The sequence below is a fragment of the Euprymna scolopes genome, chromosome 42, assembly GCF_053919585.1.
Source record: "Euprymna scolopes isolate OS-2025 chromosome 42, ASM5391958v1, whole genome shotgun sequence".
Classification (NCBI taxonomy): Eukaryota; Metazoa; Mollusca; class Cephalopoda; order Sepiida; family Sepiolidae; genus Euprymna; species Euprymna scolopes.
The window spans coordinates 16662498-16682161 of NC_136523.1; the positions used below are offsets into that span (position 1 = coordinate 16662498).

General features: G+C 36.7%; 1 protein-coding gene across 2 annotated transcripts in view; it reads right to left on the bottom strand.

Moving 5' to 3' along the window:
- Positions 1-19664, bottom strand: part of LOC145266939 (uncharacterized) — a 558464-nt gene that overhangs the window by 422830 nt on the left and 115970 nt on the right. For both annotated transcript variants that reach the window (XM_080122755.1, XM_080122756.1), the window contains exon 2: positions 6178-6266. In XM_080122755.1, coding sequence (XP_079978881.1) covers positions 6178-6266 — 89 coding nt within the window. The remainder of the gene's footprint in view (positions 1-6177; positions 6267-19664) is intronic.

Below are 19664 nucleotides of genomic sequence, written 5' to 3' on the forward strand. Positions count from 1 at the left end.
GAGAGAGAGGGAATAGGAGAGAGAGAGAGAGAGGGAATAGGAGAGAGAGAGAGAGGGAATAGGAGAGAGAGAGAGAGAGAGAGAGAGAGAGAGGGGAATAGGAGAGAGGGTGAGAGAATTGAAAAGTGATTACAACACGCGTACGCGTTCATGGAAAGAAAAATGTGTTCATTTACCGGGACACAGATTTTCTGATGCAGAGAAGAGTTATGGCGGCGGGGAAATGGTTCCTTTTGACTTCTCCACTGCGAACAGAGCGATGGAGAAAGCCAACGATTTGTCAATAATCGTCACATGACCAGTCAACAACATTCCTTACCGGAGGGTCTCAAGAGTTGGACATCAGGAGTAGGAAGAGGAGAAAAAGAAAAGGAAGGAACCCAGAATCAGCAGCACTTACTCATATTACATATGCATTTCAAAATGGTCTCCAATGTTCATAAATCTAACACATAAAATTATATTGTGATATTTTAAAAATTAGACCTATGTAGCATTTAAGCTGATATATCAAACGGAGTTTAGCAGTTTCAATCCTACCCAAAGCCGGCCAGAGGATTAGTTGGCAAAAACGTGGTGAGACGACAGCAACTATAGGAGGCGGTAGTTACTGAAGATACAGTTGAAGATTTAGCATTCCGATCTTATAGATCTTAAACGTCGTGAAACAACAACTATAAAGATGAGGATAATAGTCCGCAAATCTATATATCTATAAAAGTGAACGTGTCTGTCTGTCTGTCTGTGTACATTTCCGTACGCAATAACTGTCAATTTTTAGTCTATAGACTCGAAATTTGAAATACCGGGTACTGAGATTTGGGAAAATCGATGTGACGGGTGTCAGCCAGAAATTTGGCTGTTAAGGGGTCAAATTTCAACGATTTGACCTTTAAGAACTCTACCAAACTCCTCCGACAATTTTGGGTCTAGACACTTGAAATTTTAGATATAGGTTCCTTGAACCTGGGTCTAACTTAATAAAGTGATATGAGCCCGAAACTATAAATTTTAAGGGGTCATAATAGGGGTCAAAGTTTTAAAAAAATTGACGTTCTTTTTTTTTTTTTTTGCTCAACATACACCTCCAAACACCCGGGCAACGCCGGGCTGAAATGCTAGTAAATAAATAAAATATACAAAATCACTCATCTTATTATTATCGAAATATTGGTAAAGGTGCAGTATCTTTCCGCCCACAAAAATCCTTTAAAATTACCACTATTCTAACTTTCTGAGGATACTGAAAACGAAAATTAACAGTTTAAATCCCAGGAAACAAGTAATTTAAATGGTATGAATAAATTATAATTTTTAAAAGTGGGGGATCACTTTTCGATATTGATTTAACATAAAATAAACACCCACTTTATAGCCAAGGCGGCCATAAAGTGGGTGCTTTTCTTACATTGAATTAATATAGAAAAGTGATCCCTATTTGTTTAAACAATCATATGCGACCTTAAATGCAGATGTCACAAAGCCCACTACACAATTCAGGTCATTAGCTTTCCAACGAGCCTTCATTTGTTAAATTCTGATCAATAATCGCTGAGATTTCGAATTTATAAAATTGCCCAAAAAGGTGGTATATAATATGGATATATCTATACTTGTAGCCAAATTGAATATTGAAATGCTCATATCTTAAGTTCTATGCGACGAAACTACATGAAAATTTGCAGGCCTTTTGAAGATTATAATATTCTATGGTTAAAATTTTATGACAATTGGTAAAAAAGAACCTATATTTTCAAACCAATAAAATTTGCCTACATTTGTATATATAGTGTCCTAGTAGGTCAGCTTTAGTTTTGCTGCTTCGGTTGTCTCCCCTGTGGCCTTGCCAGGCCACTAATATATATATATATATATAGGCCATGTTACGCCAAAAAAAAGGTTTTAAATTTATAATGATGGATTAATCTTTTTTAAGAGAGAATTCTATGCATAGAATAATGTAAATACATATGCATACCTAACTTTATATATAGTAAGAATATATAATGCACAATATACAATATATGTATAATACATGAAATACAGTTTATATATATATATATACACACACACACGATATACAGAATATATATAAATACATAAAATACAGTATATATAATACAGTATACATATATATATATATATATATATATATATATATATACACACACACAATACACAGAATATATATAATACACGATATGCAGAATGTGTGTGTGTGTGTGTATATATATTAAAACAATACATGATATACAATATGCACACGAACACACAAGTATACACACACACGACTAAGAACACTCCAAGTCTGATTACATGCCAGCAATTATCTCCCTTGGTAATTTTTTTTTCAGCTTCTCTTAGTGAACCTATTTTTCCCAGAATGCATCAGCGTTTTTTATTTTATTTTATTTTATTTTTTTAGAAGCTAACAGCGCCAATCTTTTCTGATTTTTTTTTCTTCTTTTTCTCCCATTGGCAGCAGTTCTGCAAAAAGAGATGCCAATCACAGACAGAAGATGGAACGAAGAAGAACAGAACGCAGGCAATCGGCAGAGGAACACATTTCATCTCGGATGAAAGCAATTTTTTAATTCCCCCTCCTCCATCTCCCATATTCTGGGTGAGTCGGCAGGGGTAGAAGATTGATTAGCTAGAAATTAACCAAATTATAGGGTAGGCCAAGGCATTTTGGTGAAGGAGGGGAGTCTTTGTTTCTATTCTTTTTCGTAGGTGGTCTGGGGTGAGGGTGTATTTGTCAGCAGGAGGAGTGGAAAAGGGGGAAATACGGAATAAAGCAGAAGAAATTAGGGGAGGGAGGAATGAATCCAAAGAAAAAAATGAAAGAAATAAAATTTAAGCTGGAAAGCGGCAAAATGAAGAGAAAAAAAATGAAGAAAAAAAAAATGAAGAAAATTTAATGGGAAAGCGAAGAGGAGGAATAAATGAAAGTTATTTAAAAACTTTAATGTTGGAAAAGAGAAAAAAAATGAATGAGAAATGGAAGGAAGCGAAATTGGAAAACATAATTGAAGCATAAGAAAGGGAGATATCAGAAAAAAATGATAGGGACAAAACAAATAAGTTACGAAAAATAATAGGCACACATAAAAGAGGTTGGAAGAAATGAGTATACAGGAGAGAGAAATCAGAAGAAATAATAGGAACACAAAAGGGGAATGTAAGAAAAAGTAATTATAGACAGAGGTCAGAATATATAATAGGGACACATGGAGGTAAGAAAAATAATAGAGGTACTAAAGACAGTAGCAAGAGAGATACAAGGAATAGGGACACAAGAGAGATACAAGGAATAGGGACACAAGAGAGATACAAGGAATAGGGACACAAGAGAGATACAAACAATAGGGACACAAGAAACATACAAGCAATAGGGACACAAGAAACATACAAGCAATAGGGACACAAGAAACATACAAGCAATAGGGACACAAGAAACATACAAGCAATAGGGACACAAGAAACATACAAGCAATAGGGACACAAGAAACATACAAGCAATAGGGACACAAGAAACATACAAGCAATAGGGACACAAGAAACATACAAGCAATAGGGACACAAGAAACATACAAGCAATAGGGACACAAGAAAGATACAAGCAATAAGGACACAAGAAAGATACAAACAATAAGGACACAAGAAAGATACAAACAATAAGGACACAAGAAAGATACAAGCAATAAGGACACAAGAAAGATACAAGCAATAAGGACACAAGAAAGATACAAGCAATAAGGACACAAGAAAGATACAAACAATAAGGACACAAGAAAGATACAAACAATAAGGACACAAGAAAGATACAAGCAATAAGGACACAAGAAAGATACAAGCAATAAGGACACAAGAAAGATACAAGCAATAAGGACACAAGAAAGATACAAGCAATAAGGACACAAGAAAGATACAAACAATAAGGACACAAGAAAGATACAAACAATAAGGACACAAGAAAGATACAAGCAATAGGGACACAAGAAAGATACAAGCAATAGGGACACAAGAAAGATACAAGCAATAGGGACACAAGAGAGATACAAGTAATAGGGACACAAGAGAGATACAAGCAATAGGGACACAAGAGAGATGCAAGCAATAGGGACACAAGAGAGATGCAAGCAATAGGGACACAAGAGAGATACAAACAATAGGGACACAAGAGAGATACAAGCAATAGGGACACAAGAGAGATACAAGCAATAGGGACACAAGAGAGATACAAACAATAGGGACACAAGAGAGATACAAACAATAGGGACACAAGAAAGATACAAGCAATAGGGACACAAGAAAGATACAAGCAATAGGGACACAAGAGACATACAAGCAATAGGAACACAAGAAAGATACAAACAATAAGGACACAAGAAAGATACAAGCAATAGGGACACAAGAAAGATACAAGCAATAGGGACACAAGAAAGATACAAGCAATAGGGACACAAGAAACATACAAGCAATAGGGACACAAGAAAGATACAAGCAATAGGGACACAAGAGAGATACAAGCAATAGGGACACAAGAGAGATACAAGCAATAGGGACACAAGAGAGATACAAGCAATAGGGACACAAGAGAGATACAAGCAATAGGGACACAAGAGAGATGCAAGCAATAGAGACACAAGAGAGATACAAACAATAGGGACACAAGAGAGATACAAGCAATAGGGACACAAGAGAGATACAAACAATAGGGACACAAGAGAGATACAAACAATAGGGACACAAGAGAGATACAAACAATAGGGACACAAGAAAGATACAAACAATAGGGACACAAGAGAGATACAAGCAATAGGGACACAAGAGAGATACAAGCAATAGGGACACAAGAGAGATACAAACAATAGGGACACAAGAGAGATACAAACAATAGGGACGATCTGATTCATATAGGTTGAGGATTGCACCACGTGTCAGGTACTTTCTGGGGAGCACCTCCCTAGAAAGTATGTGACTGTACCTCCCCAGATAAGGTAGCAGCATTTTATCTTTGGGCATACTTGACTCTTCTATAGATAGTCGATTACATTTATCTGCATCTGGACTCAGGTACTTTCTAGAGTAATAGAATGATCGACTCCTCCCTCCCTCCAAACTAAGATGTATGTCAAACATAGGCAGCCATCAAAACATAAATCCATATTGATTAGTCAGGGTCAATAAAACTTAAAATAAAAAAGAAAAAATAGTTTGCTTGAAGCATTACTGCTACACAGATATGTAAGCGCATAAGTCTGTTAGCAATGTAGAATACCGGGATGTTGGAATGACGTGACATATGAACAAAAACAGAAAAAACAAAGATCTTATAAGGATTAGAAATCTTAGTATATCTATTTAATTTTTTTAAATCATCCAATATATAAATCAGTAAATATGAACTTACTGCATTTTCACCTTTTTTTTATAATATTCTTTTGGTTTGTTTTCTTTTTGAAAAGGAGATGTTATTCTTGAAATTACCAAAGACAGTTACCATCCTGGTTATATTAAACAGTAACCGATACTAGCTAACCTAATCTCTACTTCTTGACGTAGGGTCCCAAAATATTACACTATTAAATACTTTAAAGGAACTGACATATACAGAAAAACAAAAAACTGAAACATATTTTAAAAAAAAACCCCAAAAAACTGAAATATATTAAAAATACCCCAAAAAAACTGAAATATATTCTTAAAAAAAACTGAAATATAGTAAGAAAAACAAAAAAACTAAATTTATTAAAAAAACAAAAAAACTGAAATATATTAAAAAAAAAAAAAACTGAAATATATATAAAAAAAACCCTGAAATATACTTAAAAAAATTAACGGAATTATATATTTTAAAAAGTGAAATTAGATTTTAATGTGTACAATTAAAATTTCACAAAATTCGAAAGTATCTGAATTCCACAAAGGAATCCAACCCCTTTTTCATCCCTTTTGCAATACAGCATAATTATGTTGACACACCAGTTCACATTAAATCACCAAAGTTAAGCAAGTTTAACTCAGGCTAGTGCTAGGTGGGTGACAATTTAGGAATTCCAGATGTTGTATGCAAGAGGACGTACACACTTCTGGAAGCTCCTGTGTCCCACCTGCCCTTCAGCTATCTCCGAGAGACGAAAGTAAGAGACAAAAAAAATCCAAGAAACCAACCTTCCTGCCTGAGTCTTCGGTAATAACGCCTGTGTAAAAGGAGGAAGGGTGTGGCATCCCAGGTCCGCTAAAATTTCCGTGGTGGTTATCTGCAATTCAGAAAAGTAAAAATAACAATTACTGTTCAGCTATGTAGCATTATCTTTGCTATTAACAGTTGTGGTTATCTCAAAAAGTACATCCTGGTCACAGCACCAAATAAAATTATCTTAGATTCTCAGGGGGTCAGCAAGTTGAGCCAGCAAAACGCCTTTTTTGTATACTGACAGATTCTTGGGAGGTAGAAATTCATTTTATACATATTATTTATTGAACACTAGTCATGTAGTATATTCCTTTAACAGTTGTTATCTAACATATGCATCCTGGTCACGGCATCATATAAGATTATGTCAATGTCTCCATATGTTGGTACAATATTAAAAAAATTATTTATTCAACCCCCGGTTATGTAGCTTTATTAATAACAGTTGTGGTCGTCTCAAAAGGATTACATGAAGATCACATTGTGATGCTATCAGCACCCCCCCTCAATTGTTGGGAAGTAGGGAAGTAAAGAGAAAAAGTATGACAAAAGGAAAGGAAAATAGGTTTATCGGCTGAACAAATGTATAGGAAATGAGAGTGGCGAAAAAATAATAAATAGCAAATTGTTCAACAAGGCACACAAAAGAAAGCTAAGGTAGAGTTGTGAATTAAGATGTGTCAATAAACAAGGAGAAAAGGACCCGAGATATATTTAGAGTTAGTTTCAGGATTGGTAATGAGTTTTACAACAGTGAGGAGCAGTTTGTGGACAGTCTTGGATTTGTGACGGTTGACGACACTCAAGTTGAGGAGAGTTACAATTTTGACACAATTAAAAACAGATCATGCTTTGGACTATCTACATCAAGAGGGAGTTAGTAAATAGAGATAAGCTGACTGCAACTGACGAACACACCTTCAACAACAAAAACTAAAATTTAAAAACTTTAAAGTGTCAGAAATAATAAAATCATTTTATTTACTTTTATTGTTGTTTCAAGTCCGATATATTTTGCTATAAATGGCCTTATCAGGAGGCATGTGAAGTTTCGTTCGGGGTGATTTCACGGATTTCGATGACAATAAAAATATAAGAGTGTGAAATAGTCGTTGATCATCATTCAATCCTGAGCAACGTCGGTTTCCCTGCTAGTATATAATATAAATCTCACCTGTCTGTTTAAATGTATGTATGTCTGCCTAAAACTTTCGACAAAGGTGACAGATTTTCTGGAGATCAGTATCATTTTGGACCTTGGACCTTGACCCTTCGGATGATAAATATTGGAAAATTGGCTAAAAACATTAATTCCTTCACTGTCAACTAGGCACTTTTCTACAGGGAAATGTCTCTTTTTTTTTGCCGATATTTTTGAAAGTTACCCCCTCTTTTCGATTGACTAGCCTTAATTTAATCATTTGTCACTTCCGGTTTGGTGGTGGTCGTAACAGCAAAGACGTCTTATTTTTTTTTTCACATTCTTTTCCTCCTTCACGGTACGGGTTCGAATCTGCCTGCCTACTACCACTTTTTTTTTTTTGCTCAACACACACCTCCAAACACCCGGGCAACGCCGGGCACCCAGGCCAGTGATATATAAAGATGAGAATAGTAGTTGAAGTAATTCAATCTAAATGATTAATCTTTATCTAAAAAACAAAAAGAGAAAATTGCAAAACGTCATATTTGTGCACAACTTATTACATTTATTATTCATGAATTTTGGGTTAAGAAAATCTTGGAAATTCTTGGCAATCCTACAAGATAAAAAAAAAAAAAAAGAAAAAAAAATGGAAAAAAGAAAATCATCACAGACCACTGAATACATTTTTCTTGATAGAATCAGCAGGAACGTCCCCAAAAGTAGAGCGATATACAGAATGTTACTTATTTTCAGTCTAACATATAAAATTATCTGGTCGGATTTTTAGAATTTAAAATCAAAAAAGCGTCTACGAGGTGCCTTCAATAAGTTTCCAGACTTTTTCCATATGACCACGTTTATAGACAGTACACGCATGAAACTTTAGTCCCCTTCAAAGTAATCTCCTCCAGCTGCAATGCACTTGTTGTACCGTTCCAACAACTTCTGGTAGGCCCTGTAGAAGTCCTCTTGTGTGAGCGTGTCAATGACCCTTGTCACAGCCTCTTTCATTTCCTCAATTATCTCATAACGAAAGCCTCTTAGGTTTCCCTTGAGTTTAGGGAATAACAAAAAGTCACAAAAAGGTCAAGACTATAGGGGAGGGTGAGGAATTGTCTTGATGCTCATCTTGGTCAAATAGTCTGTGACAAAGATGGAGCACCCTTGGGACAAACATTGCGCAAATCTTTCATATCTTCAGTTCCTTGCGAATAATTGTGTGTACAGTTCCCACACTGACATCAAACTATGCACTTATTGTTTCTATAGACACACGATAGTCCTTATCAATTAAATTCTTTATTTGGCCAATCAACTCTGGTGTTCTGACTTCCTTTCTCTTCCCACATCTCTCATCATCCCTCACAGATTCCCTGCCTTTCTTGAATCTCCTATGCAATTCAGAAACTGATGATCGATTCATGCAAGATAGTCTAAAGCCTTCCATACGTTTCTGTGGCATTTTTCCAAGTTTAAAACATAATTTTATTTTGGATCGTTCTTCTAAATAGTCCTCACGTCCAGATTGGATTTTTGAAATTCACCAGCTACGACAATCAAACTTTAGAAAGGTGCATTCCAATTCCTGCTGTAGCTGTTCATTTGAACCTGAAATCCTAAAAATTGGCCAGTCATCTCATAAGATGTATAGCAATAACATACTGAATTTTCAAGAGTCTACGATAGTTTTAAAGAGAAGAGAGAAAGAAGGAAGTGCAAAAACAAGATTGGAGGGGTAGGAAAGTCATAATTTGGAGGCTTGGGTAGGCATTTTTTGTTTGTTGTGTTGTGCATGCGGTATGAGGAGAGGAAATTGAAGTGAATGGAGGGGATGACGAAAGAAAGGGAGAAGCGAGAAAGATGCATGTGAAAAGGGTTGGAAGAAAGTGGGGGTAAATAGAGAGGGAAAGAAAAAGGGGAAGTGAAAAGGAAAAGAGAGGGGTCGAGAGAAGAAAAAAAAAGAGTCGTAGAGAAAGTAAATGAGGGACGCAGATGAAAGGAAATGAAAGGGGCAGAGAGAAGGGAATGTAGGGGGGGGTAAGAAAATAATGGACAGAGCGAGGAGGAGGAAGGAGAGAGAGAGAGAGAGAGAGAGAGAGAGGAAGTGAAAAGACAAAGAGAGAGAGGAAGTGAAAAGACAAAGAGAGAGAGGAAGTGAAAAGAGAGAGAGAGAGAGAGAGAGCAAGAGAAAGAACAGAGAGGGAGAGAGGGCAAGAGAAAAGACAGAGAGAGAGCAAGAGAAAGGACAGAGAGAGAGCGAGAGAAAGGACAGAGAGGGAGCGAGAGAAAGGACAGAGAGGGAGCGAGAGAAAGGACAGAGAGGGAGCGAGAGAGAGAAAGGACAGAGAGGGAGAGAGAGAGAGAAAGGACAGAGAGGGAGAGAGAGAGCAAGTAACAGAGAGAGGGAGAGAGAGCAAGTAACAGAGAGAGAGCAAGTAACAGAGAGAGGGAGAGAGAGAGCAAGTAACAGAGAGAGGGAGAGAGAGAGCAAGTAACAGAGAGAGGGAGAGAGAGAGCAAGTAACAGAGAGAGGGAGAGAGAGAGCAAGTAACAGAGAGAGGGAGAGAGAGAGCAAGTAACAGAGAGAGGGAGAGAGAGAGCAAGTAACAGAGAGAGGGAGAGAGAGAGCAAGTAACAGAGAGAGGGAGAGAGAGAGCAAGTAACAGAGAGAGGGAGAGAGAGAGCAAGTAACAGAGAGAGGTAGAGAGAGAGCAAGTAACAGAGAGAGGGAGAGAGAGAGCAAGTAACAGAGAGAGGGAGAGAGAGAGCAAGTAACAGAGAGAGGGAGAGAGAGTCAGAAACAGAGGGTCGGGAGGGCAAGAAACATAGGAATAAGTAAAACAAAACAAAACAAAAAAGGGTGGAGAAATGAGAGAGCAGAATACGGGGGGGGGGGCGAGATTAGTAGGGATAGAACAAGAAAGAGGGGAGACAATATAGAGAGAGAAAGAGAGAAGGGGTGCAGTATTTCTCGTTCATCAAAACCCACAGAACATTTGCCAGAAAGGAATATAGTGCAAGAGGAACGGTTGGTTCTTCCTATCAAAATGAAAAGCGCAATATGAAAGGTTTTGGTGATTTCTTCGGATCAAAATGAAAACCATATCTGCCATTGCGAGCATATAACCTTTTACCATTGAAAGAACCACAGCAGCCTCTTCCTCCCCACATCCAATAAGACGACGGCAAATATTTACTAGATTTCACGGTCAAAACCTACTCTTTTTGGAAGAACACACGGAAAAATCGAACACGCACACACATATCAAAAATAATGGCTGAAGGCATTTATTTTGCTCCCACAGCGAAAAATGTGACACACGGCGTGGAAAGTGAGAGTAAAAAGTCAGTGCTCCTGAGGACGAACACTCTGATCCTAACAAAGTTGCCTGAGCTGCCCCGTTTGATCTCCCCAGTAGATTTACCTCCGGCACGATTAGCAAATAAATTAACCTTTTCTCAAAGACAGTAGGCAATGTCTAGTGGGTGGACCTCCTAGAACTGCACAGGGCCAGCTTTATACCGCATTTAACAGGAAGAACGTCATTAAAAGAAAGGTCTAAACTCTGTTGATTTTGAAGGCTGAGGAAAAATATCTCCGACAAAGGCAATAGCTGAATTCTTAGGAAATGAACTTGTGTCTTTAATATCATGGGTAAAAAAATGTGTAAAAAGAAAATGCATAGAAATACTGAATCTTTATGAATTCATCCGCACACAAGGATTTTATTTTTTGTCTCAGGACTTATACAGATTGGCTATCCATTGGAAACTCTTCTAAAATTAAACATGGCTTTCAATTCAATATAACACAATACCATGGGGCTGCTTCCCAGCTGACTATAACAGTCGTTTTGAAGCCCAATGTAAATAAGTTCTTGTTGAGCAATCCTCTTAAATAATTAAGCACTAGCCAAGTTCCACCATTACTGGTGTTGTTTTACAGTCTACCTAACACTCATTAATCGTTATCCTCGAGTAGTCTCCGAACCTTGATAAATGGTGAATCTCGAAAAAATTATATTCTTAATGCACTTGTATACAAGCAAGCAGCGAAATTCCACCCCAATTTTTCCCCCCTCAGGTTACTTGTCTTGGGAATTATTTTCCTGCCAAACCCACCCTCGTTTCCATGACCCTACAGCAATTTAAATGTAATGTGAACAAAAATTTTGCTGTGCAACTCCCCACTTACAATGCACCCTACAAACCTAACCTGTAATTACAGTGCACCTCTGGCGATGTGCCCTGTTTGGTGTGAATAAAAGTTTTTTTTTTAATATTTATTCATGGTGTTTAGTTTGCTTGTTTTGTTTTACAGTGTATCAACCCCTTTCAGGTTATTTAACGCCAAATCCAGTTATTTGGTAAAAGTTTTATATGTATCTATCTGGTCGGTCTCCTTGCCCGGACCAATGTGACTCTCCCTCTCCAAATTTCCATGTCTTCCATCAGCTGCTACAGATCTCCAGGAATTGTGAGCATAAGACTTTAAAAAAAATTTTCTTAATACTCACAATTCTTTAGATTTTCAAATATTTATTCATGGTGATTGGTTTGGTTGTGAAGGAAAATTGTTAAGCGTGAGGCGGGGGTGATAATATCACATAATCTGCCTCCTTTACCACAATCATTCTAGCAGATTTACCGCTCCGAGTTTCTTGGGACAAAACACAGGTCTATACTTTTTCTTTCAAGGCTCTTAAAGAAGGATAGGACAAACACTACCTACTTTTTGAGATCCGCAAAGTACCCACAAACCAACTCTGAACATATCTACATCCATTGCTCAGTCCTTTTGTTATCGTCAGTACCGCATACACGAAAACAGAAGTATCAGCTCTTATGAAATAAAATGTAATTCACCATAAACCCCAGTCACTTTTCAATCAGTGTCTAACCAACCCCCTTAAAAGCACAACCAGAACCACTCCACCAACCTCTATCTCACAGAAGAGATGTTGCGAGTTTTTCTCTGATGTATCGTTATTTTCATGGAAAGTGTTCGACTGAGCTTCAATCTATGGTCCCCCCTCGCCAAACTTTCACAAGAAACACTTGTCTAGCTGAAAACACTATCAATAATTCCCCCACTCTTTATCTGTGCCGAAACCTAAACATAGATTCCATGAACAAAGTTTCTTTCTTAGAACTGCATGCCTGTGGAATTGTCTTCCGTTTTCCTGCTTTCCGGCTGACTGCAATATATGGTTGTCTTCAAGTCTAACGTAAATAAGTTCTTGATGAGCCGTTCCATATAAGTTATCAAATTTACCAAATTTTCATTACTAATGATTACTATATTGTCCAATTTCTACTGTACACTCTTTAACCCTTATCCTCGAGTGGCCTCTGGGCCTTGATAATGTGGTGATGCCTATGTAAAAAAAAAAAAAAAAAAAAAAAACTCCACCATTCAGTTATTGGTACCTGGTCATATAAATTTAAATAAAAGTGAAATTATGTGTAATATCTTTATAAAAAAAAAAATATATCGCTCCTTCTCTTACGAGCGAGCCGTATCTTTATGTCTCTTTCTTTTCCTCTTCTCTTTTTACCGTCTTTATCCGTAAAGCTTTTAGTACCTTTCGCCTAATTCATCACTCCCTCTTGTCTTACTGTGCTGAAAAAATGTAAAACCCTGATCAACAATCCCATGTCAACATTCTTTTGTCTACCCCAGTGAACAACTTCCGGTTATCTTTCAGATGCAAGGTTCATTGTTTACTTGCGGTTTTAACGATGTAAGATTCCGTTGTACGGAAGACCAAATCGGCCAAAATGTCTATGATGTTTTTATTGGCGCTTTTCTTCGTATTTTAATAACATTTTTTTGCACCATTTACAAGTTCTTTTTACAAATAATTTTTTTAATACTGTAATAGTAAAATAAAGATACATTTATTAATTATACGGAAAAAGTATCTCGTAATGTTTTCACACGAGATTTTTTTCCTGTTGATTTCTCTCTTTTTTTAAATATTAAAATTGATTTACTATTTAAAGTGATTTTAAAAATACATTTCATGAAAACACTCATTATAAAATGTTCACGTTATTTAATTAAAAGTTCTCAATTTTAATCTTATAATTTTGTTATTTTGTTACAAATTTCTAATAAAGATTATTTTAATTTTAACGGTAATTTGGTTTTCATTATAAACTCCGTCATGTTAAAGGCTTTAAAATCACTTTAAATAGTAAATCAATTTTAATATTTAAAAAAAAAAAGAGAAATCAACGGGAAAAAAATCTCGTGTGAAAACATTACGAGATACTTTTTCCGTGTAATTAATAAATGTATCTTTATTTTACTATTACAGTATTAAAAAAATTATTTGTAAAAAGAACTTGTAAATGGTGCAAAAAAATGTTATTAAAATACGAAGAAAAGCGCCAATAAAAACATCATAGACATTTTGGCCGATTTGGTCTCCCGTACAACGGAATCTTACATCGTTAAAACCGCAAGTAAACAATGAACCTTGCATCTGAAAGATAACCCAACTTCCTATCTACTGTATTTTCACCAACCCTATTTCCTGTTTCTTTTGTTATATTTCTCTTTCTTCCCTGCTTCCTAACGCAATTGTTCTAGCAGCTTTGTACTGCAACACTGCTTTCATCTATTTGTACTGTAGCTGAAACACAAGAGAAATTATTTTTCTTTTTAGTCAAAATATACATTGGTGATTTTATTATATTTTAATGTTTTTGTTAAACAAAAAATATTAAAAACACAAAAGAATTGGCTATCTTGTTAGTTTTGTTCTATTTTGCTGTTACAAAAAAAAAAAAAAAATGGTTGAAAAAAAAGATACTTGTTTATTTTTTTTTTTTTCATTTAAAAAACATTACAAGAATAAAACAGAAAGGTAAAACAGGTAGGTCGTTATTTCTTGCTTTTTTTTTTTTTTTTTAAAGATAATTAGGGAAAAAAATAAGAACACTATAGTTACATAATTAGAGATTCATAAGAATCGGAATTTGTAATTATATCGTAATCAGGAAAACTATTGAAATCGTCCCATCACTAATATCTACATCCACTGTTCAGTCCTTTTGTTATCGTCAGTACCGCACTCTCATCAACAATCCCATGTCAACCTTCTTTTGTCTAACTCGGTGAACAACTTCCTATCTACTGTCTTTTCACCAACCCTATTTCCTATTTTATTATATTTCTTTTTCTCCTTTGCTTTCTAACACTTGGGAGGGGGGGGACAATAGCGTTACACAATCTGCCTTTATCACAATCATTCTAGCAGATTTGAGTAGATACCAAAACCCTCTGATTTCCGGCACTAATATTCTTTGATGGGGTTCAACAGTCGATTTGGTACCCTGTTGAGGCAGAAGAGGATGTTCTGAACAGTTCCTGTCCAGATGTGCCAACAGTACTCCATCCTAGGATGTGCTTGGCTCTTATACAGGTAGAGGAATGCATCGGCAGTGAAATATGGACTGGAATGGTAGAATGAGCGAACCATTTTTCTAGCTGTCTTGGCAATAAATTTGATCTATGTGCTCCATTTCAGATCAGGATTGAAGGTCAGACCCAGATGCTTTTTTTTTTTTTTTTTTTTTTACACAGTGATCACCACTTATCAAGGCTCGGAAGCCACTCAGGGATAAGGGTTATTGCAAGTACAGTACGTTAGTGTGGAGATTTGATGAAGTGTTTACTTAAGGGGGCGATTCATTAGGAATTTGTTAACATTGGACTTGAACACATCCAAGTTGTAGTCCGGTGGGAAGCAGGCAGACGGAACAGAGTTCCACAGGCGTGCAGTTCTAAGAAAGAAGCTTGGTTCATGGAATCCATGTTTTGATTTAGGCACAGATAAAGAGTGGGGGAAATGTTTCACAGTGGATTCAGCTAGACGCGTGTTTTTCGTGAAAGATTGGCGAGAGGGGACCAGAGATTGGAGTTCAGACGAGATGCCTGTCAAAACATGTCGCCTCCCCAAGATGACAGCCATTCATTTCAATTGTGGCCAGGTGGGGGTCAGAGTGTTGATGATAGAAAGAGAAAGGCTTGTTTTTAGATGCATTAAAATTAACCAGCCACCCTTTTCCCCATTGCACCACATGCTCAAGATCAGAAGAGAGAGATCTTGATCATTGCCAGCCTTAGAAGTGTTGCCATAGATGGTAGTGTCGTCTGCATAAATGATATAAGAATGTATTTGGGAGATTGCTAATGAAGATCAAGGAGAGAGTTGGACCGGGAACATAACCCTGATTTCTGCCTATCGACTATTACTCTTATAAGGCAAAAGAAGATGCTTTAAACAGCCACCTATCAAGATGTGGCAACAGTACTTCATCCTAGGATGTACTTGGCTCTTATACAGGTCTGGTTCTACCAGATCAGGCTGTCCAAAGATATTGGCTTCCTGAGACGAAATGCACCTAACATTGATGTTTTTTTTTTGTTTTTCTTCTTCTTTTTATAAAACTTAATTATGTTCTGTAAAACCGAAACAAAAAACCCATTTTTTCCCTCTTTTTCTTTCTATCTCCCCCCCCCCCCACTTCATGGCTAGTTTCCTAACTTAAAATGTATCAAACATTAATACTGTAACTCTTTTCCCTCTTCCATTGCAAAACTCATTCATGTTCTGCAAGGCAGCGAACAAAAATGATAAAATCCACTATAAAACAACCAAACCAAACCAAACACTACAAACTAACGATTGAAGATACAAAGAGCTTGAAGAATAAAAACCTTCTACAAAATAACTGGATGCAACATGAATTCTATTTCCAAAATAACTGGATTCGGCATTAAATAACCTGAAAAGGGTTGATATGCCGTAAAACAAAACCAATCCTATACAGGTAGAGGATTGCATCGGCAGCGAGATATTTACTGGAGCGATAGAATGATCCCACGATTTTTCCAGCTGTCTTGGCAATGAATTTGATGTAGGTGATCCATTTCAGGTTAGGAGTGAAGGTCAGACCAAGAAGCTTGTCAAAACATGGTTCTTCGCAAAGATGAGAGCCATTCATTTCAATTGTGGCCAGAGAAAAGTTTAGTTTTAGATGCATTAAAATTAACCAGCCACCTTTTTCCCCCCCATTTCACCACGTGCTCAAGATAAAAAGAGAGAGATCTTGATCATTGTCAGCCTTTGAAGTGTTGCCATAGATGCCCATGAATGATCTAAGAATGTGATGTGGGCGATCATTGAAGTTGAGCCCGGAATGGAACCTTGATAATATTAACTTCTGATTTCTACCCACCAATTATTACTCTCACCAGGCACTGCTGAGGGGGTTCACTGACTGACAAGTTTAAAAACAAAATAAAACAACTCGAAAGGAAAACATACTCTAACATTTTTACGTAAATTCTGTTGGCAACTTTCGGACTATCTACAGAAAAAAATTGCCGCTATTTACATTCTCTATCTTTATAACCGAGGATTGTGAGCACCCTAAATATTTAGTGGGCACTTATCTTTGTATCACAACGGCAATGCAAGCTGTTGTGCCTTATCATAAAGAATTTCAGTTTCAAAGAATAATTTTCTTTCATTAAGTCTTGCTTTCCATTTGTCCAAGTCTTGCAAAACGTCCAGCCAATTTCTCCAAATTTTAAAACTTTAGTATTTCATAAAAATAAAATCGAAAATATCACTTATTGCCCATCAATTATTACTCTTATCAGGCAGAAAGGTGGCAAAGAACTTTGATTTCTGGCTATAGTAGCATGAAGCAATATTGTCCAACAACTTGAGTGGAAATCCATCTGCATGTATCACCTCCCCTCCATAGTGTGCTTCGGTTCATATATATTTCAAATGCTAACAAAAAAAGAAAAAAAGTGTTTATTAACCAAAAAAAAAAAAAAAATATGGTTATAGTTGACAGCTTCATCTACTTAGGAAGCTCCATAAACAAGGAGAGCAGTATGGAGTACGAGTTGAAGTGCAGGATAGATAAGGCCTCAACAGCTTTAATTAGCTTTGCAACATCTGGAAAAACAAAAATTTGATCCACATTTCAAGACAATGCATGCTGGAATGTTGAGATCATCTGGGCTAATAAAAGAGATGGCAGACAACAGAGGGGGGGGAGAGAGAGAGAGAGAGAGGGAGAGAGAGCAACCACAATAGCCGAGATAAGTGACATACCTTTTCTCTGCTACAATAATGCACCAAACCCACTCTGCACAGTCACTAATGTAAAAACTTTCAGTACTTAAATATTTAAATTTAATCACACTGGAATTATAAACTAAATTTTCTTTAAAAGACTATAAAAACAATTTTCATGAAAACTTTAATTAAACAAATTTTACTTAGAAAGAATTAGCAAAACATTTAAGACTGAAGCATCTTCTTTCTTCTTTGGCAGTCATCAGAAAAAATAACAGATAGGTTCTCTAACCTGAAACACCTGCTTAAGCATTATCATATTTGATATTGACAAATTCACCAGATATTACCACTCTGGGCCAGAGTGGACCTGGGAGCAATGGTAACTAAGGGCAATACCACGATCCCTCAAATGGAGCCTCATACCCAGGACCCAAAATTGGAGGATGGGAACATCCAGTCATATTCAAACTATCTCCCTTTCTCATAATTCTTCTTAGTACTAAGACTTATACTTGCATCTTCGGAACATACAACAAAAGAGTTGACCCCTGACATCCCGTTTATTTCAAGATTAGCCTGGGTGCGCAGTATTGCCTGGTTGTTTGGAGGTGTGTGTTGAGCAAAAAAAAGTTGCAGTAGGAAGGCAGGCTCGAACCCGTGACGCAAAGGCAGAAAAGAAAGTGAAGGTGGGTGTAAGGGTGTTGGTTGAGCATAAAAAAAAAAAAAAAAAAAATGATAGGAGTAGTAAGCAGAATCGTAATGTACCAGAGGAAAAAAGAGATGAAGAAAAACAAACGGTCTTACCGATGTGCCTAACGTGGTTGTGATGTCACAAGCGGCCGAAATAATGCCTTTTAAGCGACATTGTGAATGCGAGGGTTGAAGGACTTGCAAAAAATGTCAGCGAAAAAAAACGATACTCCCTGTACAAAAGTGCCCAGCCGAGGGTGAAGGAATTAATGTTTTGGGCCAATTTTTTTGATCTTTGTCGTCCGAAAGGTCAAGCCTCAAAATAATACCAATCTCGTGAAAATTCGTCACCTCTGTTGAAAGTTCTTGCAAGACATACATATACATATATACATTCATACATACATTTAAACAGACAGGTAAGATTTATATATAAAGTTTTGAACATGTACCATTAAAAACAGAATTTCCATAGACAAAGTTTCTTTCCAAGAGCTTATGATTCAGTTCATCCTTTTTAATAATTTAAGTATTGTTACCAGGGATTGAAGGTCAGTTGAGTACCTACCAAGAACATAACGATATATTTTAGAATCTAAACAATGAAATTGGGGTCAAAAGTAAAAAAGTTAACCATAGTCAATGGTGACCTGAAGGTCCTTTTTTTCATTAGTTACTACACCAAGATGTAAGGGAGGATACTTTTTTTTCCTAATATTACACCACTTACTCTTTATTTTTATTTTGTAATATTTAGTGTTCAGCAAGGGGGCATTAAAGACTCCAAGGTTTCAACTCAGTTAATTAGCAAACAATTTTGCTGCAAAGAAAGTGGGCTCCCTCTACTATGCTAGAAAATTACTATTGATAGGCCGATTTGAAATTTTTTTTTTTTTCTGATTCCGATACAATCACTGAATCTGGACTAAATTACAGGTTTCAATTCTTTATAAATCTCTAGATATTTAACTACGTTCACTGTTTAAGTCCTTAGATGTCGGAAAATCTTTTACTCTAATAGTTTCTTCCATGTGACCGCTAGACTTTGGAATTCCCTCCCTGTTTCCTGCTTCCCTGACTGAACACAAAAATGCAGAAGTTTAAATGTAATGTGAACAAACATCTCGCTGTTAGACATAAATAGTAGCCCTTTGTGTTCCAGTTGCTATGTGCCTGTTTGGAGTGGGGGGGGGGGGGCGGGGCGGCTTACCATTATGCCAAACTGTGATACTAGGCCGAATCATGACAAAGTTGTCATTGGAGGGGGGGGGTCGAAAATCTATAGATCAAAGCTGAGAAGATAAGGATACTCGGTCCCATAAAATTACTTTATTACCCTTCACTCTCGGCAACATTTGGCAAATGCTTCCTTACGAATTGAGGGTGAGGTCAGATGGAGTGGGGGCATGGTCTAGTGGGGGGGGGGGGACTAAAATGCTTAATGCTTCTGGGATTTGAACGTAGTGGTGGTGGTAAAATGAAGGGATACAAAAAAATCAAAAGCAGAAGAAAA